The sequence below is a fragment of the Microtus ochrogaster genome, chromosome 7 (genome assembly GCF_000317375.1).
Source record: "Microtus ochrogaster isolate Prairie Vole_2 chromosome 7, MicOch1.0, whole genome shotgun sequence".
NCBI classification, from domain to species: domain Eukaryota; kingdom Metazoa; phylum Chordata; class Mammalia; order Rodentia; family Cricetidae; genus Microtus; species Microtus ochrogaster.
This window is the reverse complement of record NC_022014.1, coordinates 2,382,472-2,403,238: the sequence shown is the minus strand read 5'-3', so window position 1 is coordinate 2,403,238 and position 20,767 is coordinate 2,382,472. Positions and strand designations below refer to the sequence as shown.

General features: G+C 50.5%; 1 protein-coding gene across 1 annotated transcript in view; it reads left to right on the top strand.

Annotated features, from left to right (window-relative positions):
- Lmf1 (lipase maturation factor 1) overlaps nucleotides 1–20,767 on the top strand; it is a 90,553-nt gene that overhangs the window by 36,014 nt on the left and 33,772 nt on the right. The window contains exon 4 of the mRNA XM_005349094.2: nucleotides 6,355–6,503. Within this exon, the coding sequence (XP_005349151.1) occupies nucleotides 6,355–6,503 (149 nt within the window). The remainder of the gene's footprint in view (nucleotides 1–6,354; nucleotides 6,504–20,767) is intronic.

Sequence of the window (20,767 nt, the reverse complement as noted above, 5' to 3'; positions counted from 1 at the left end):
ACCCAGATTCACAGAAGCGGCTTTGCAGAGCAGTGTCCATAATAAAACCACAGATCCAAACTTAGGGGAACTTGGAAAGTGTGACAGCACAAGTCCCTCGCTCTCTGGTAGTCTTTCTCTCTGTGCCCTGTGGCTGCCTGCAGATTTGTTGTCACAGTCACAGACCATAGAGGACACAGACCTGAGGTCAGAGACATAGAGAGTAGGGCTTGCAGCTCTTTGGGGATTAGGGGTAGCCTCCCCCATGATGTCACTGCTTGTGTGGGCCCCAGGCTGTTATGCACGGATGGGCACCATTTGTGGCCCATGGAGTTTCTGTTTCCCGCACCCCTTCCTCCCGTGTTAGCAGTAGAGCAAAGCAAAATTTTGCTATGCTAGCTCATAACTTCTCCTAAAATATAACCTATGAAAATTAAGGAAACTTTTAAAAGCTGCGGGCTCCCTCCAGGGCCATCATTAGAAGCCCCTGGGGTGGCAGAGGGCGGGCGGCTCACTGCTGGAGTGACAGCCAGTCAGGAGGGAGCGCTTTGCCCCCTTCTCCCTGTTTTTAACGAAGGAGCTAATGGATTTCCTATTCCTCACGTGGATGGTGCTGTCACTTTTGAAGGATCATCTGCGCTATATTTAATTACTCCTTCTGACTATCTGAAGTCGTTCTGACTAGCTCGTGCAGCCTGGTTGCCATCTTCTTCCTAGAGTGGCCATCTCAGGGAAGTGTCCCTCTGAGATGCTTCAGGACTTGCTCTTTATTTAGGGAGTGAGCTTGGCCTTTGACACACATAACTAGCTCCAGGTGATATTTCATCATGTCTCACATTGTATGATGTCCGCCGCTCTTGTCTAGCCCCTGGCCTGGGACCGGATCACTCCTTAGCCTTTATTTCTCACATGGCTGAGTGCATCTGTGTCCTGGCTCTCCCTAACCCCCTATGGTACCACACCATAGCGTGACTCCTGTGCTGCTCACCTGGAGCAAGAGATAGCCTTTGGGGTGAGCTTTCCCACCTGATAAGCTAGCACCCTACCAATGGGGCCTTCCAAAAGTTTTCTACCTGCTCCCTGCTCCCTAAATCTCCCATCCCATCCCACTAATCCTGTGATCCCCTCCCAGACTGTTGGGCCCACAGCTTGGCTTGGCTGTGCTCTGCCCTTGGTTGGCTCCAGCCTTGCACCCAACCAGATGATGCATGCCTTGCCTCTCACCTACCATACGTGTTCATCAAGCTGGTCCTGAGATCCCACCTCCTCTTGTCCCCCACCTCAAGCTGTCTTTCTTCCTGGCTGCATTTAGCATCAAACTCTCTAGCTTTAGCTTCCGCATCCCTGAGCCACTCAGCCAGACAGCCTCCCCGTCAGAGCCACACTGTCCGATGTAAAGCTGCCTGACCTCCTCGTGCTGGCTCCTTGTGTCCCTTCTTTCCAGCATTTGTCCGGCTGAGGCACAGACAAGGCCTCTGGGTGGATGTTCAGTGTCTTTCTTCTTTCTTCAGTGCCAGTGAACAGAGGAGCCAGCACCGTCCTTTGGTTCTATCTGAGAACAAGTAATGTAGAACCTAGCCAGAGAGTAGGGCCCAGATCGGTCCCTCTGCCTCTGCTTCTCCACTTGCAATCTCTGGTGTCTAGAATCTTCTGCCTTATTGGCTCTGCCTTACATCTGTCTTCTCCTGGCTGTGTCCAGTCTCTGTAGATGTCTAAGCCTCCTGGATAGCATAAGGGAGAGGCCCAGATGGAGCCTCTGGTTCAGGTGACCTCAGGTTGAGAACTACATGGTGTCTGCTTCTGTTTCCTCGTACCATTGGTGTTTACATTTAGAGACTTAGTTCCGGGGAGCCTCCCTGTGGGTCCACAGCAGTGTGCTCCTCCTAGCCCAGGCTGGAGGAGCTAGGAAGGCTGCACAGCTGGCTTCGAGAAGCCACGGTGATCACTGTGAACAGCATGTAGGAAAAGCAAGACTGGCACCCCGAGTGTCTCCTCAGACACAGCGCGGAGATGTGGTCAGGTGGCCTGGCCTCTCACCACACCCTTCTCCACCATTCATCAACCAGGCCGTTTCCATATGTTTCTGGGATGGTTTTTTTTTTTTGTTTTTTTTTTTTGTTTTTTTTTTGTTTTTGTTTTTTTTGTTTTGGTTTGGTTTTTCAAGACAAGGTTTCTTTTTGTAGCCTGTGGCTGTCCTGGAACTTGTTCTCTAGACCAGGATGATCTCGAGCTCAGAGATCCGCCTGCCTCTGCCTTATGAGTGCTTGGATTAAAGGCGTGTGCCATCCACCACCCAGCTCTACCTGGATCTTATTCTTGAAATAGGATCTCACTAAGTTGTCCAAACTGTCCTAAACTCGCTCTGTAGCAGAGATGACCTTGAATTCCTAATCCTCCTGCCTCCACCACCTCCAGAGTGCTAGAGTTACAAGTCTGCGCCATGATGCTCAGTCTATTGGTGTGGTGCTGGAGATCTTACCAAGTCTGTGCCATGATGCTCAGTCTATTGGTGTGGTGCTGGATATCTTACCCAAGGCTCCCTGCACGCTCCCAATAAACACTCTGCTAGCAGTCCCTCTTAAACATGAGACGCTCGCTCCTTCCTAAGAATAGTTTCACAGGCATGCCCTGGTGCATCTGATCTCATCTGTGGTACCCAGTGAGGATGCTTCCTGGGGCCACCCAAGCCTTTTGCCCATACCCTAAGAAACAGCTCTGAATGGAGAGCTTTTCTAAGCTGTTCAGAGAGGTTGTGCGGTGCCTTTCCATATGCACAGATCCCTGGTACAGTTGCTTCCATGCTCTGTGTGACTGGCGATGAAGGAGGCAGACACTGAAGTGAAGGTTCTAAAACCAGCTGCATGTGGCCATGTAAAAGCAGTCCATCACACAGGACTGTCACTCAGGGTCCCTCGAAGGCCTGTCCTGACAGCTGCCTGATGTGACGCTGGTGAGACTGTGTCCCTGTTACCTGAAGCATGAACTAGGAAGAAGCAGCACTGTCCCCAGAGACCCTCGCTAGCTGCCCTGTAGAGAGGCCTTGGCTCACAGGCGCAGGCGGTGGGAGGGGGCTGTTCAGAATACAATTGCACAGGGCTGTATGTATTCACAGTTGTAGCTGCCCTTATCCTTTGTCCTGTAGAAGGTGTCATTCCCTCAGTCCCCTGCCTAAGAATTTGGTACACTGAGCAAGAGTGGCTAAGTACCCACCCACCCTCTTGGGTCACTTGGCCCCTGGCAATGTGCTGGGTATTTATGTTTTCTGGGGACTCATCTCCTGCCATGCTGAAGCGGCGAACAATGGCCTGCCTTGTGCACACGGTGCAGCTGCTGAGACACCAGAGATCCAGGCAAAGAGGACAAGCAGGTGGGAGGGCAGCAGCCCTTCCCTCCCCGGGTGTCTGTCACAGGCCACTGCCACCAGGGCAGGTCCAGCTTCTGTCAGAAAGACACTGGTAAGCCACAGCCATTCCATGAACTGGGGCAGGGCAGAGGGTCTGGTTGGAAGACTTGGCTCAGCAATGTCCAAGTAGGATAGGAGCATCCCATCCCCTCTGAAGACCATGGCGGGGGCTCACACGCACCCTCCTTCCCGTTACAGACAGCTTGTCTTTTGTCACCCTGCCCTGCCCTGTCATGCACCCCACCCCCAGCCCTGTCACCCTGCCTCTTTTGGCACTCGGATGCATTTCTGGGTTCTGCCATTGTGTATCAATCACTTTGATCGGTGTCACTCACTACAGTGCGTGTTAAAATTCCATTCCTATGTCTGCAGATCGAGCTGGCAATTAGGCAAGCTCTGAGCTCTAGGGAATGTGTCCCCTAAAAGCTCTGAGACTGTGTGTGGCATCTGTCACGGTGCCAGCTCTACTCTGCCCCAGGGCTAGCAAATGGGTCCCAGCAAGGGGTGGGCAGCTTGGTGGGTGTGGGGCAAACTGGGGCAAACAGCTTGCTCTATGTGGTATGAGGTAGACTTACTCTGTGGCCCTAGATTTGCTCTATGACCTCTGGGCTTCTGAGTTCTTTTGCTTGCCCAGTAGAGGAGGGGGCTGGAGCATGTAGTCTTTAAGGTTCTTCCTCAAAATGGTTGCTGCTAGTGACTCTCACAGTGATTATACCAGACACGTCCCTGGTCCACGGACACTACCCCTACCAGCCATAAAATTCCATGGAGTATCAGGCACAGCCATGTGAAATGTATTCCAGACTAATGTAAATTATCCCACGGAAAAGCCAGAGGGATTGTTGTGCAAGGGGGAAGCACCCATGTGTAAAGGGGAGACAGTTGGGGGTGGGGGGTATTCTTCATCCCATTTTTCAGTGCAGCGGGGCAGGATTAAATCATGCAAATACCCAGAGAGACACAAGCTCCTTTACTGGGTATGGGCAGCAGCAGAAGCAGCCAGGCCAAGGGTACCCAGAAGCCATCCCATCCCAGAGTTGGTTTGTAGCTGTCCCTCAGCCCTTTGGTGACAATTCACAAATGCTCAGCCTTGGACTAGTGCCAAGAGCAGGGAAGCTTGGCACCAGAGGCCTCGCTCCACCTGACACATGTGGCCTCCAGCTCAGCAAGTTCCAGCTGCTGTGGCCACAGCCCAGCCTCAGCACTCACAGAGGCCCTGGTCGTGACCGCTTGTCCATCCTACTGTAGCTCCCAGAACAGGCAGTGCCTGTCAGAACCAGCCCATGGCTTGTCCCTGTGCTAACTGCGCCCTCCTTGCCCTCCTCGTCAAGTGGATGGCTTCCAGGGAGGCGGCCGTTGAAATGAACCAATGAAGCCCGTGCCACGCTCAGAGAGGGGCTAGCAGACTTGCCAGGGGGGCAGTCCTTTAAGGGTGGTGTGTGGGAAGTGCGTGGGGGCGGGCACAGCAACAGGATCCTAATGGTCAGGAATGGATTTTCTATTTTCGAGCTATTGAGATCTACAGGAATATTGTGAAAATGTAGCTGGCACCCAGATTGCGACCCCAGATCCCTAGTGCCCCAGTCACACACTACCGTCCCCCCAAATAATTAACCGATGCCCACGTGACTCATACTTCCTCTGTTTTCCCTAAGTTTTTCTTTGCTTGTCAGGTTTTACTGACCCAGGTAGCATTTAGTCACCTCATTCCAGCTGCTCCAGGCTGACACATTTTGTCCCCTTGCCTTTGAAGCCTTGATGTGCTGCTCAGAGTCAGTGGAGACCCCTCCGTGGGGCCTGGCTCTTGTCTTCCCCGTGCTAGGCTGATGTGAGTTTGGGAGGGGTAGCACCTCCCTCACCTACTTTGATGCGCACTGCAAACCTCACTGAGTTGATCATTTGGGATGGCTACCATAGATGGCCCCGCCCCCATGCCATGGCAAGATGGCGCTATGCAGCCTCTCCCTGCAGAGGACCGTGACCTGTGCACTATGAGGAGCTGTTCTGAGAAATCTGCTCCTGGTCCTCTGTGTCTGTTAAGTCAGTTGGTTCTGTCGGTGTGGACGCATGCATACCTACTTCATACAGTATTATAACTTCATGATAATTAGCTATTTTATCAACTTAATTCTAAAATAACCTGTGCCCTCTAGAAGATCCTCCTGCGGCCCCTCCTCTGGGAGTACATGTGTGCCCAGTTACTGCTGTCACTACGGATGGCTGATTGTCGGCACAGGGGACAGCACAGCCCTGCCTGGCATCCTGGCACCATGGAGTCACCACCACTCCTTAGATGGTGAGGGCTCCCCTCTTTAGGTCTTTGGCAATGTAGGGCTCACCCGTAGGCTGTTCTCATGGCATGTCCTGTGCCGAGTCCCCACTGGAAGAATAGCCAGTGTCCACACACAGTCTGCCCTCTCCGGGGCTCGCCAATCGCTGTGCTTGGGTTTGCTGGTCCCTGGCTGCCAGCTTTGCCTGATTCATTGACCTGGGCCAGCGTGTGAGCCGCCCTCCTAGAGTGTGTCATGTGTTGTACCTGCACCCGTGCTGGCAAGCATTCCTTGGGAAGGACGTTCAAGCTGTGATTTTTTTTCACAGAAACCTGTAAACAAAAGGCTTCCCACAAATGCCTGTGGGCAGTGCATGCCCAAGCATGCAGTTCAGATCTGATGCTTACGCTGCATCTCCCACAGGATGGTGGCCATCATCTGAACTAGGCATCACAGGTCTCTCCTGTTCACAAAAGCAGGGAACCTGGTGTTGCAGAGTTCCCTGGTCCTAGGCTCTGGGTCACCCTGCTCAGACATCTGTATCCTGTTTTCCTTGAAGACACGTGGTGACATTTGCTTCTCTTATGTCTCAGTCTCTTTTGAGGACTTCTTGGTCAGGCTGAACCTGGGGGTGATTGCTATGTAATCATTTGACCCTGTTGACCTTCCTCTTTTTCTCCTTTTGCCCCGCCCTCAATACAGGATGGGAATCTCAGCTGCTGGAAACAGGATTCCTGGGGATTTTTCTGTGCCCTCTCTGGACGCTGTCCCGCCTCCCTAAGCACACCCCCACATCTGGAGTTGTCCTATGGGGCTTCCGCTGGCTGATCTTCAGGATCATGCTTGGAGCGGTAAGTGGAACTGTCATATAGTGTATCTGGGAACAATGTCCTCAGAACAGACCTGGTGACTCTGCTGGCCTGAGCTGGGCTGGGCTGGCTCATCTGGAGCCTGGACCTTCTTGCTGACCTGTAACTGCTCTCCTGGTATTGGCCTCACTCTGCCCACTGAGTCCTCCACTTCACAGGGTGGCCTGCTGTGAACAGTCTGCCCATCAGTTCCACCAGCCACATACACAATCGTTTTCTGTGGGAAGCAACCACAACTTTGAGTCCTTTCCTGGAGGAGAGTTGGGGAAGAGCTGTGTCCTCTCTCAGAATGTCTTGGATGCCTCCAAGTCGTTTCAGAATGATGAAGGTCATGCGCCATTGAAATGTGTTGGTGAAGGGGCTGCAGTGTGAGCCACTCTTTCCTCCCTAGTGCAGCAGCTTCCAGACACCTCTGTCTGTGTCGGTCTTTTTGTTGGATTCCCCAGCTTGCTTCTATGTGTCTCTCACATAAACCAGATGTGTCCAAAATTTTCTAGTCCAGCATGTCAATCATCTGACAGCCTGTGTGGTCGACAGTCCTTGCCTGCTCCAGGGCCGCTCTCTCCACGTCTGCTCCTCCCCACCCATTACACATTTGAAACTTTGAAGTAAGAGTGAGCCGTCTGCTTTTGACCTCTGGATTCTACAGAGAATGTGGCTGTCTACTTCCCTACGTTGCACTTTTTACTCTTTGGTGAGCTCTTTTTCTAGCTTTTCCATGTTGCAGCTTTACTGGACATATCCTCTCTACGTGGATCTCTTTGCTTGCTTTTACCAAACCAAATGTGCAGAAAAGTTGAGGCACGCCACAAAGAATGGGTCCCTGAGTCATGTGATCACGGTGCTCCCATATGAGGGCAGGAGTCTTCAAGCCAAGACCTCCTTCAGTCTAGAACATTCTGCACTGTTCTCTGACTGCCCAGACCTTGATTTTCAGGCTTATCTGGTGACCGCATGACTGCTCTGGGCATTACCTATCTCCCTATGCTCATAGTGGCAGCTGTGTCTGCCCCTTCCTGACCAGCTTCCAGCTGCAGGCTCAGGAGGAGCCTGCCTTCCCACTGCAGTCCAGGGTGCTGTGAGCCCTCTGGAGCCCACGCTGTCTCTCTGGGGCTGTGCATCTTGACCAGAACTGTGCTCTTGTGGCACTGCAGATCCTCCGGTCTGATCTGACTCCTCCTGCTGTGTGAGACACTGACCAAAGGCCATTCAGGGCAAGAACTTCATAGTCCATCACCGAGGGAAGTCAGGGCAGGAATTTAAACAAGAACTGAAACCGTGGGAGAATGCTCTTTTCTGGCATGCTCTGAAGTTCATGCTTAGCCACCTTTCCTATACAGTTTGGGAATCCCTGCCTAGGAATGATGCTGCCCACGGTGGGTTGCTCTTCTATGTCATTTAACAATGCCCTACAACATGTCAGTAGGCAGGCCTGATCTGGGGAATCCCTTGGCTGATGCTCTCTTAAGTGACTAGGCTATATCAAGCTGATTGACAGTTTAAGTTGACTGGGACCCCTCTGCACTGTGGGTGAAGCAGCCTATGCTTAGATGAGATAAGCTCCCCGAGTATAAATACCCCATCTTCTTCACCATCTTCTACAGAGTTCACTATATAGGGCATGGGCCTCAGTGAGGGAAATGCCATAGGAGGGTCCCTGATGGGCATGTGTGTGCATGTGGCATGGCGGGCTAAGCCCCTTTCTCCACACTGCAGCCTTGGCCTTGGCCTTGGCTCTGGCCCAGGTGCTTTTGCTTCCAAGGATGTCCTGAGGCTCAGGTGGCGATCAGGGCACCTGACAAATTGTTTCTGGGACTAAAACAATCCAATAGCTTTGTGTTTTTATGTGTGGACATTGAAAGTCACCTGATTAGGGCTGGTGAGATGGCGTAGCAGTTAAGAGCACTGGCTGCTCTTCCACAGGACCCGGGTTCAATTCCCAGCACCCACATGGCAGCTCACAGCTGTCTGTAAGTCCAAGATCTGACACCCTCGCCCAGACATACATGCAGGCAAAACATCAACGCACATTAAATAAAATAAATAAATTATTTTTTAAAAAGGAAAAAAGAAAGTCACCGGGTTTCCGGGCACTCTCCGCATGCTTGTTCTCTGAAGCAGGTCACCTGGCCCATAATCCTCTGTGACTGTAGCTGTGCTCCTTCTCTGTTCTTGTGACCGGGGTTCCTGGAGAGGCTTCAGCTGGGACCCACCACATCTACCCATGTCCCCAGCTGTCTCCGGTGGCTGTGAGCTTCCCCATGTTGGGCATATGAAGGGCCATAACAGCCCGACAGGAGGATGGGCAGGTGTGAGAGACCCTAGGAAGGCTGTGTGGAGCCAGTATTGTCAACAGTAACTAACATGGGTGAAATCCTGTGCCTGCCAGGCCACAATGCTGACTCCGTGTCTGTGCTTCCGTGTGCTGCCTTGTGCTGCCGTGTGCTGCCTTGTGCTGCCGTGTGCTGCCGTGTGCTGCCTTGTGCTGCTTTGTGCTGCCTTGTGCTGCTTTGTGCTGCCTTGTGCTTCCGTGTGCTGCCTTGTGCTGCCTTGTGCTGCCTTGTGCTGCCTTGTGCTGCCTTGTGCTGCCGTGTGCTGCCATGTGCTGCCTTCTCCAAGGCCAGTGTGCATTTGGGAAGGGGCACTGAACCACTTTGCTGTCTTCTGTAACAAAGGGCATTTCTTCCTGGCTGGCCGACAGTGCTACAAGCTTAGTCTCCTCTCCTGGCTGGAGTTAGGGAGCCTGAAACTTTTCAGAAGTTTCAAGAAGCTCTATGTGGAAGCCAGCCGTGTTATGAGAGGCAGAATGCAGCCAAACTTGTGTGAAGCCCAGGTCTGCAGAGAAGCTGAGCTATGTGGAGAAGAAGGCTCAACTCTGTGTACAAGCCCAGCTTCATAGAGAAACCCAGCTCTGTGGAAAAGATGAACTAGATGGAGAAGCTAAGCTCTAGAGGAAAGCTGAGCTGCATGGAGAAGCTGGGCTGTGTGGAGAAGCACAGCCCTTAGAGAAGCTGAGTTGTATGGATAAGCTATACGGCTGTTCCATGCACCATTCTGGTGCCAAGAGTTGAATGCACCCCCCATGATGCCTGACAGTGCGCGAATCATTAGCACATTCTGAAGCCCTTTTATGGCATTTTGATTGACTGCTAGCACCAGCTGGATAAAAATTACCAGGTGCACTAAAAGGTGTAATTACTTGCTACAGTCTTAGGTTGGATATTATTAATCTTGCTTCTGTGGGAAGCATATCAGGAGAGGTGCTGTGGCAACAGAGCGGTGGTAGCCTCCTGTCCATTGTGGGCTGGCTCAGACCTGAGACCGCAAACCAGCCCTCAAGACTTCATCCTCTGGAGGCATTTTGTATGCACCCAGATTGGTTTGTCCCTTGGAGCTGAGTCTCAGAGTCCTACAGTCATGATGCGGTGGTGCCTCACTGGAGAGGAAAAGCGGTAGCGTTTGTCGCCTGTATGACGCTGAGTCAGGACTAGGATGGCCACATCCTCCAGGCTGCATGGCTGACCCAGGCCACCATCCTCCCTCTAAGATGCAGCTGCTATCAGCTCACACAGGGTGGTGTGGATCCATGGTCTACAGAGATCCGCAGCCAGCTTCATGGCCTCGGCTTCTGTGGGCGGCATACCTGGCCAGGGCAAGGGGAAGGTCAAGCAGAGCTGAGACCATGCCGAGCTGAAGAAGAAGTTGGTGGAGGCTGCGGAGGGATCTGTTCTGGATGGAGCTCTGAGAGGCCTGGCCTCCCTCTGCAGAGCCCTGATCTAATGATGAAGGACATCAGCAAGCCCTCTGTGGGGACAGAATTACTGCCCACTTCCTCTCAGATGAGATTAGAGACAGAAGAGAACAGCCAACACAGGTCATCAGACTTGGTGGCAAGTCCCTTTACCCACTGAGCCTTCTCAACAGTCCCACAAGACACTGTATTCTGTACTAAGAAACTAGAAAATGAGATCCTCAAGTCTAGCATTTGCAGTAACATCCAAACCAGGCTGTAATCCAGGCATGTAATCCTAGCTCCTTGGGAGGCTGAGGAAGAAGGATCATAAGCACAGGCACCCTGGTCTACAGAGGAAGTGTAAGGCCAGCTGGGCCCCAGTATAAAGTCAAAAGTTAGTGGTAGAGCCCTGCTTCACGTGCGCACAGTGTTGGCTCAGTGCCCAGTACCGCTGTTTAGTCGCTGTTCTAGCACTCTCAAGGGACACCATGACCAAGTCAAAAAAGAAAGCATTTAATGGGGAACTGGCTTGCAGTTTCAGATGTTATTCCATTATCACCATGGTAGGAAGAATGATGATGTACAGGCAGACATGGTGTTGCAGAAGTAGCTGAGAGTTCTATGTCCTGATTCTTTGAAAGACAATGGGCTTGGCTTGGGCTTTTGAAACCTCAAAGGTCACCCCCCAGTAACACTTCCTCCAACAAGGCCAGACCTCCTGATCCTTTTAATCCTTTCTAATAGTGCCACTCCCTGGTGACTGAGCATCCAAATATCTGAGTTCATTAGAACCATTCCTATTCAAGCCATCATAACTACACAGAGAGAGAGTGGGGGGAACAGAGAGACAAAGATACAGAAAGATGTGCACATGTGTGCGTGCATGCGCGCGCACACACGCGCGCACGCGCACACACACCACTCATGGCTCTTTCACAAAAGGCTTCAGAACAGGTAATCCCTGGCTGTCCTCTTTGGGTGAACCAGGGGAAGAACCATAGGAAGAAGCCATAGGAAGAGCATATAGGATCCTTCTTGGGTGATGGGGACATCTGGTGTCTCAATGGGAGAAGGTGCTGTGCGAATGTGTGTCCTCATCTCCTCAAGCCTTCAACTGTGCGGCAGCTCAAGAGTTATTTCTAGACCTGATGAGGTCAGCCTATGGCTGAGGAAGGAAGGATGACTGAGGGGAGTAAGAGTTCCCCTCCGACATGTTTGTCCATGTAGCCCTCAGAAACCATGTCCCTCTGGGGTGGTGGGACTCAGCTCAGCCAAGTGCCGCCACCTGTGCTGCTACCAACCACGGCCATGGCCTCCCTCTGTCACCCGGTCCCCTGTAGCACAGCAGGGGAGGAATCTTGTTTCCTCTTCTAGTTTTTGGTGGCATTGAAGTCAAGGTGGTATTAGGGGACAGTCTACTGCTAGTGGGTAGACCAGATCAAGGTGACCAGATGCAGGGAGAGCACACGTGCCAGAGTGCCACAGCAGTGCCCGGTGCTCTGCCTGGTCCTTTCTTCTCCTCAACCAGGAACCCAGGTTGCAGCTGCTTGTCCCGAGCCGAGTGAACCATCCTGCTGTGGGTGTCTGTGGGTGTGGTGGCAGCACTCACTAACTCGACAGGAGCAGGCCTCAGGAAACAGAATAGGCTCCTTGCAAGAGGGTCTCTGCGAGGAGCAGAACCTAACGGGAAGGTACAAGCACTGGCCCACGCCACACACCAGGAGCCTACTCTAGAGCTCTGGGTTCCCAGGTGTTCACATGCCTCCAGCCTTGCTGGGTGGGGCTGTGGCCCACGGGGAGTGTCAGCGGTTCTATGTGGGTGGATGTGGAGCACTGCCCTCCTTTCTCAACTGCAGGAGTGCAGACAGTCTCACATGGCTCCCTCATCCCAGGAAGGTTCCCCCGCCTCCATCCCACCAGACTGCGATGTTTTCCTTAGCGCATCATTCTCAGCCACATTGAGGCGGAGGCTCTCCTACTTCAGGAAACTGTAGCGACATGGGTGTCGCGCCAACACCGAAGGCAGTAGATTACCTTTGTGATGCTTTTTTAAACATTCTTTTGCACTTCTTGATCTCATTCTGTTGGGCAGTTCTTGTGTCTGTAATGAGGTTTATATGCTCCTCATTCAACAGAACTGGCTTTGAGTGCTTGTCAGTGCAGCCCCTCCTCCTCGTCTAAAGCTACTGGGCAGAGCCCGGCATCGGGCAGAGATGGATTTTCCATGCACACTCTGGAACCAGCTCTGCCCTTGATTATCCTATCCCGGTGAACTGTGCTGAATGACAAGCTAGCGGTCTCCATTGCTGAGATTCTGGGAATCAAGCCAGCGTCTTTGTTGCTGGGAATTCTCAGGCCTGCACATTACCCAAGGGGAGACCACTTGCTTTTCACATTGACCCCTAGAGTGTAGAAAAGCTGAGAAACCTGTCTGGTCGTACACCTCCCTCCTCTAACCTCTGCCTCCCTTTGGAGAAGCATGTGTGGGTGGCAGTCCCTCCTTTGTGAGGTACACACTGCTCTCTTCCTGGAGAGCCTAGCCTGCTGTGAGCTTCACCTGCAGAGGTGCTGCAGGCCCATGAGGGTAGAGACGAGGCAGAGAGCGGGTAATGCTGGTAGACAGCAAATGATAGGAGCTGTCAGGTCAGGGGCAGAGGGTGTCCCTTCCCCTGACCCTGCCTCTAGGCTGCATCTCTGCAGTGTGTCCTGAGTTGGCACCAGACTCCACACAGTTTCTATCTGTGCTCATCTTTTTTTTTTTCAGATTTTTTAAAAATTTGTTAGATTTTTTTAAAAAAAATACCAATCCAAGTTCTCCCTCCCTCTCCTCCTCCCATTCCATCCACACACCCTCTCACCCCACCCCCACCCACTCCTCAGAGAGGGTAAGGCACATTGCCTTGTGGAAGGTCCAGGACCCTCCCTACTATATCTAGGCTGAGCAAGATATACATCCAAAGAGAATAGGATCCCAAAAAAACAGTACATGCAGTAGGGATAAATCCTGGTTCCACTGTCAGTGACCCCTCAGTCTGCCCCAGCTATGCATCTGTCAACCACATTCAGAGGGCCTAGTTTGGTCCTATGCTTGTTCCTTCCCAGTCCAGCTGGTGTTGGTGAGCTCTCATTAGCTCAGGTAGACTGTTTCAGTGGGTGAACCCATCATGGTCTTGACCTCCTTGCTCATATTCTCACTCCTCCCACTCTTCAACTGGACTTTGGGAGTTCAGTCCAGTGCTCCAATGTGGGTCTCTGCCTCTGCCTCCATCAGTTGCTGGATGAAGGCTCTATGGTGATATAAGATAATTATCAGTCTGACTACAGGGCAAGTCAAGATCAGGCCCCTCTCCTCTATTGCCCAGGGTCCTAGGTGGGGTCATCCTTGTGGATTCCTGGGAATTTCTCTAGAGCCAGGTTTCTGCTAACCCTATAGTGGCTTCCTCAATCAAGATGTCTCTCTCCTGTTCTCATCTCTGTCCTTCCTCCATATCCACCATCCCATTCCCTCAAGTTCTCCTCTCCCTTCCTCTTCTCCTCTTACCCTCCCCTCTCCCCCACCCCCATATCCGTGCTGTTCTTTAACAGCTTGTGCTGCCAGTTTTCTTGATATTTAATTTTTAAATTAGCATATATTTATTGTATAATATAATGGATCTCCTGACATTTCCATATATGCACATAATGTGCTACTTCTGATACTGTTTTCTTTATGTTTGCTTCATATTTCAGAAGTTAGGAATTTACTACTCAGCCAGGCCTGCTGCTGTGTACTATTAAACCCCAGCACTTGGGAGGCAGAAGCAGGTGGATCTCTGAGTTTGAGACCAGCCTGATCTATAGATGATTCTGGAATGGCCAGAGCTACACAGTGAGACCCTGTCTCAAAACAACAACAATAGCAAAGAATTTGGGACTCTAGATTTTTTTAGAACAAAACATAAGCTAAACAGGCAATTCTCATTGCATTGAGAACAGCTGCTACAGCTGAATGGGGTGTTTTACATCATTTATCCTGGGAGGAGGCTGAGAGATCAAGGCTAAGTATCTGCAGTGCCATGAGGATTGGCATTCTGTGTCTCATGTTGAGGTGTTCCCAGTCCACAGGCTGTGGAAAACAGTAATGATAACACTACCCATTCGACTTCAGCTTCCTTACTGTTAGTAGAGGCAGTCTTGACCGTCACCATGTGTATGTGCCTTGCCCTCCAGTCCTGTGTGATTGTCCCTCGCTACAGCGCCTACAGGTGGGACCCTCCAGTGCTCCTCACACACAGGAAATGGCATCATCTGAAGTAAAGACAGAAGCCTGCATAGTCAGTGGCTTCTGGGTCAGAACTGAGCAGCAGCCAGCACGTGACCCAAGACTTCCTGAGAAGACACACACACACACACACCCAGGTCAGCACGTGTGCTGCGGGTCACCTGGGATGTCACAAGAGCTCTAGGCCTGCAGATTTGACAGCTCAGATGAGACAGGCAGATTCCTTGACAAATGCAGCCACCAAAACCAAGACAAAGGAAGCAGGAAACCTGGAGAGTTTTGTGTCTGTTAAAGACATTGAATTAGAAGTAAGAGAAGAAAAACCATTGCAGAAAGAATCCTTCCCCAGCTGGCTTCCCCGGTGAACCGTCAGACATTTCAGGAGGAAATAGCAGCAGTCCTACGCTGATGCTGTAGAAAACACTGGAGGAGGAGCAGTCCAAGTACCTCATGCAACCAGCACTGCAGCAACCCTAGACATAATGAGGACCTGTGGAAACAAAGACCAGAACCCAGGGTCCTCACAAAGGAGCCCGCAAAGATTGGTCGGTGAAATCTTGAATAAAAAGGCACAGGTTCAATCTTGGGGATGCAAGGCTGGGTAACTTTTAAAAATAAGTTCATGTCATTTGGTACAGTAACAAAATAGAGATAAAAAGCCATTTTATCATCACAACAAGTTTTTAAAAATTAATACACAATTGCAACTGTATGTATACACACACACACACACACAGCCAGTCTTTAAAAAGAAAGAAAGCTGGATGTGGTGGCAGGAGGATCTCTGAGTTGAGGCCAGCCTGATCTACAGAGTGAGACCGAGACAACCTAGACACACAGAGGAACACTCTCAAGCTCTCAAAAACAAACCAAAAAAAAAGCATAAAAGCATGTATGAGGTCAGAAGTGGCAGGGTGCCTGTTCTCATGACCACTCTTTCAGAGTGTATTAGGCATCAAGTTTGGAAAAGAAGAAATTAAGTTATAATCCACAGATTTAATTGTATATTTAGAAAACCCAGTGAAAGCTGAGCATGGTACGCACCTAATCTCAGCACTCAGAAGGTGGAGGTTGGGCATCAAGAGTTCAAGGTCATCTTGTGTAGTTCAAGGCCAACCTTGTCCCTTTACTCCCCGGCCCCTCGACCACCTGGGAAGAAGAAGGAAAGGAATTGAAGAAACAACTGTTAAAATGAATGTGAGGCTTTAGGGTGCAAGGTTGACATCATATATTCTTTAAGATATATATATGTATGTATGTATGTATGTATGTATGTATGTATATCTGTATATTTATATATATCTATATATGGGTGTTTTGTCTCTGTGCCGTGTATGTGCAATGCTGAAGGAGGCCAGAAGAGGGCATCAGATCCCAGAACTAGAGTTACAGATGGTTGTTAGCTATCATGTGGCTGCTGAGAATTGGACCCCTGCCCCTGGGAGAGCAGCCAGTGATCTTAGCCACTGAGCCATCCTTCCAGCCCAATATTTCATAACCTGTTAACAAGCCATTTCAAAATAAAAATTTGAGGGTGTTATCTATTGCATCAAAGCCCCTCAGAAGCCTCATAGTAAAACTTTTAGGGTGTCTAAGATGTGCATTTTTAAAAGCTGTGCAGTGGGGCCAAAGGGAATTTCAAATATTATAAATGGAGAGACAGACAATGTTCATAGATCAGAAAGACTCAGCATTGCATCTGGCTTGCCCAGTTTTACCTACAGATTCAAGGTGATCAGTATCCAACTCCCTGACTGATTCTGAATTGCGTATGAAAATACAGAAGATCTTTAAAAAAAAACAGAGTTAGAGGGTTATGATGATTTTTAGGGCTCACTTTAAAGCTGAAGTATGCTAGTGACCTATGTTGGAAGAGTGGGATCCAAGAACAGATCTCATACTCTGCTCTTCATGGGCACCGGCAAGCTGAGGGGAAAACAAAACTATCTCTTACAGACAGCACTGGAGTGGTTGCACAGGCTCACTAAAAAAAAGTGTTGAAAAGGGGGCTGGAGAGATGGCTCAGCGGTTAAGAGCATTGCCTGCTCTTCCAAAGGTCCTGAGTTCAATTCCTAGCAACCACATGGTGGCTGACAACCATCTGTAATGAGGTCTGGACAGAGTATTGTATGCATAATAAATAAATATTTAAAAAAAACAAACAACTTTAAAAAAAAGTGTTGAAAAGTTATACTAAAAGACCCCCTGGAAAAGTGAGCCGGGAAACCATAGTCGGGGAGAACATTTGGGGCACACGGTTTTGACATACAACATAGAGCACACATTGCAACCATAGAAATGTGAGCAAAAGGCAAAGGAAGGTACAAGATTCACCAATGAGTGTGTGGGAAGCTAAGAGAGACCACACCTTTTAGAAGGGATAAGAACAGCATGGCAATATCAGCTGCTGGAGACCTGCGACAGAAGTTCCTGTTCCGGGGGTATGTGTAGCTGCCCTTGGGCAGCCGTTCTACCTACCCCTAGGCCTGTGTCCTCTGGGCCAGGGCTGTGGGTGTCCTGTAATTTTGCTCAGAACGGGCAGGTGCTAGAGACGTCCACGTGCCCATCTGTTAGGAACCGAGGCATTTATTATGACAGAGAAAAACAGCACACAAAGGAAGGTGGCTGCATGGTTACTACTAAAATACAGTGTCCAGCCAGGCAGATGGGAGCTCCCTGGAGTAAGTGACCTTCAGGGGATGCCCCTGACCAGGCAGGACCATCGAGCTAGACTATGATTTCTTTGTGGTAGATAAGGCATGAAACTGACCAGAAAGGAATCGTAGAGAAGTCTTTCTGGGGATGGAAATGCCCTGTCAGGCTGCCGGATTCCTGCCAGTGACCTGGACGCATGTAATGTGTGTATCTGTTTCATGTAAACCATAGCACAGCCTTCTGTTGTCAGAGCAGGTAACAAGCCTGCTCATACACAGGACGCTGTGAGGTGCAGCCTGGCATCACATGCCTTGTGTTGATGAGTGAGCCTGTGTCTTAGGGTTTTTATTGCTGTCAAGAGACACCATGGCAATTCATTTTTGTTTTGTTTTGTTTTTCAAGACAGGGTTTCTCAGTGACTTTGGTGCCTGTTCTGGAACTTGTTCTGTAGACCAGGCTACCCTTGAACTCAGAGAGATCCACCTGTCTCTGCCTCCTGAATGCTGGAATTAAAGGTGTGTACCACCACCACTCAGCACTCATGGCAACTCTTATAAGGAAAACATTTAATTGAGACTTGCTTATCATCATGGTGGGAACTGGTGGCATGCAGGCAGAAGTGGTGCTGGAGGAATAACCAAGAGTCGCACATCCTGCAGGCAAGAGGAAGTCAACTGACTCACTGGGCAGTATCCTCAGCATAGGAAACTTCAGAGCCCACCTCCACAGTGACCCACTTCCTCCAACAAGGCCACACCCACTCCAACAAAGCCACACCTCCTAATAGTGCCACTCCCTATGAGATTATAGGGCCAGTTACCTTCAAACTACCACAGTTGTTATGTTGTATGTCAAGAAAGCAGGAAAGGGGACTTAGTGGCCCTCAGGTAGAGGACTTGAGCAGGACACAAAGGGCAGCTGTGCCAGCTTGAAGTAGCCAGGCAGATGTTCCTTGAGAGTGGCCATGGTTCTTGCCCATTATAGCATCTAAGAAGCCACATGGAACTTGGGGCCATAAGGATACCTCTCAGAGCCAAGACAACTCAGTACAGAGCAGAGATGGCCAGAGAAGATGTGGGCGGTGAGTGGGAGGGGATGCAGGCAAGTGACTGCGAACTGAGGGGGAAATGCATTCTGGAAGGAAAGAGCCAGCCGATCGGACTGACCATAGAGCAGCTCCTGTTGAAGCAAGAGATGGCCCCAGGATTACCTGTGTCCAAGATGTTCTAAGCATTGCCTAGCCTGGTCCAAAAGCTTACTCAGCAACTGATACAAAAAGCCAACAGATCCCAAGAGTAGACAGGAGTCAAAGACGTCCAGAAGCACCTGGTCAGCCCTGGATGATGCCTGTCCCCTCTAGATAGAGTGTTGTGGGCCTGTAGCTGGGAGTAAGTGGAGTGTCTGCAGACCATGGTGGGGCTGGATGTGTAGCTTACAGAGAAACTCGGATATTTTCCTGTGGGTCATTTTCATGTAGAAGGAAGTATGTTTCTGTTCATGTCTGCTTCCAAAGCAGGGCCACTCAGCCTGCAGCCCCAGGTTGTTGGGAGGTGCAGCCCCAAGACTGCTGCAAAGCCAAGTCCCTGTTATCCAGGAGGCAGGCTCTGTGCTCATGTCGGCAGGCCCAGTGACTGTTCCGAACGGGATGAAAAACCAAGTCCCTGTTATCCAGGAGGCAGGCTCTGTGCTCATGTCGGCAGGCCCAGTGACTGTTCCGAACGGGATGAAAAACCAAGTCCCTGTTATCCAGGAGGCAGGCTCTGTGCTCATGTCGGCAGGCCCAGTGACTGTTCCGAACGGGATGAAAAACCAAGTCCCTGTTATCCAGGAGGCAGGCTCTGTGCTCACGTCGGCAGGCCCAGTGACTGTTCCGAACGGGATGAACCAGGATAATTTTAAAAGCAGTTTCCATGTTAGCGTGTACCGCCCCCAGGATGCTTCAGGAGATGATGCTCAGGCCACGGAAGTGTGGGCTTGTGGGCGGCTCTGAGCAGTTAGCGAGCAGGGTGGAGACAGCGGTAGCAGAGAAGAGCCGGTGCTAGGGAACCGAGACAAAAACAGGCTTTGAAGTTGCCGGGCTCTTTCTCGGCGTTGGAGTGCCGCTGGTAAAATCGTATTAAATATAATGAAATAAATGCTGGAATGCAGAGTGTGCCTGTGAAGGCCGAATGAAACGGATGTCCCTGCCATTTCCCTCGTCCTGGGCATCCTAACTCCGAAATGAGAGCAATCATTCTAATTGGCTTTATTGCATTAGCGTAGGCAGAGCTAGAGAAAGGGGGCTTTTCTTCCTGCCTGCCCAGCAGCCCCCAGGACAGTCAGAAGGGCTGACCTCTGACTCTGCTCAGAGACATCGCGGGAATCTTTGGACCCCATGTCTCCTGTGTCATGACCTTTGATCCCCAATTGCAGGCCTTTCATATAGCTGTCCCAGCCCGGCCCCTGGCATCCTCTTTGGGTCCTCATTCAACCACTATTTGTCTCACACAGCTCATGACCCTCAGGGGCTTAAAGCATCAAAACCCCAGCACAGCCAAGAGCTTTGCAGAACCCTCTCATCCCTTCCTAGCAGTCCATCAAAGGCTATCACTCATAGGATTGTGGCCCTTTTCAAAGGGCGCAGGGCAAAATCTTTGCAGTTCTACACATGTCTACTCTCAAGTGGTTTTTGTTTGTTTGTTTTTGTTTTTTTTTTTTTGCATCCGGCTATCCTACACACACACACACACACACACACACACACACATGCAGACCATGTGGATGCAGGAGGCAGGATGCTATTGAATCACATGTTGCTTGACAACAAGGAGACAGTGAATCGGACCCGTCCCAAGAGTTGTCAGGAAAACTAGTGAATCTGCAGGGGTTAATAGGCAAGAGAGGCCCTGAAACTTCCAGAAGGGAAAATGAGCTCACAGAGAGGCAGATTGCTATAGTAGAAATAGTTACTGTTTTCTTTCACACACACCTTCCAGTTAACCTCTCAGACCAGGAGTCTGTTTGAGGTGTGGTAGTGGTGTTTTGGTGAAACCATACTGTAAGCCCGTAGGTGTCCAGGGCTTGGTGTGCTCTGGCTCTGGCCTGACTAGCCATGCCAGGATGGCCCTAGCCCTGTGGACTAACCCTAACCCTAATCGCCTCTGTCATTTTGAACTAGGTCTTTGCTGAAGGCTCTCAAAATGTAAAACTGCACGCTCTGCCTAGCTCTGCGCTGCCCTGAACTTTGCTAAACTGAGGCTTATAGCACACCTGTCTCCTCCACCATGTAGGGACAGTGTGCTGGGCCCATCTGTCATGCCCATACACACACACACATACACACACACACACACACACACACGCACATACATACACACATACACACATAGACACACACAGACACATCCACACACACACACATCCACACATCCACACACACACACACACATACACACATAGACACACACAGACACATACACACACACACATACACACACATACATACACACAGACACATACACACACACACATACACACACACATACACACACATACACACACACATACACACACATACACATACATACACACAGACACATACACACATACACACACACA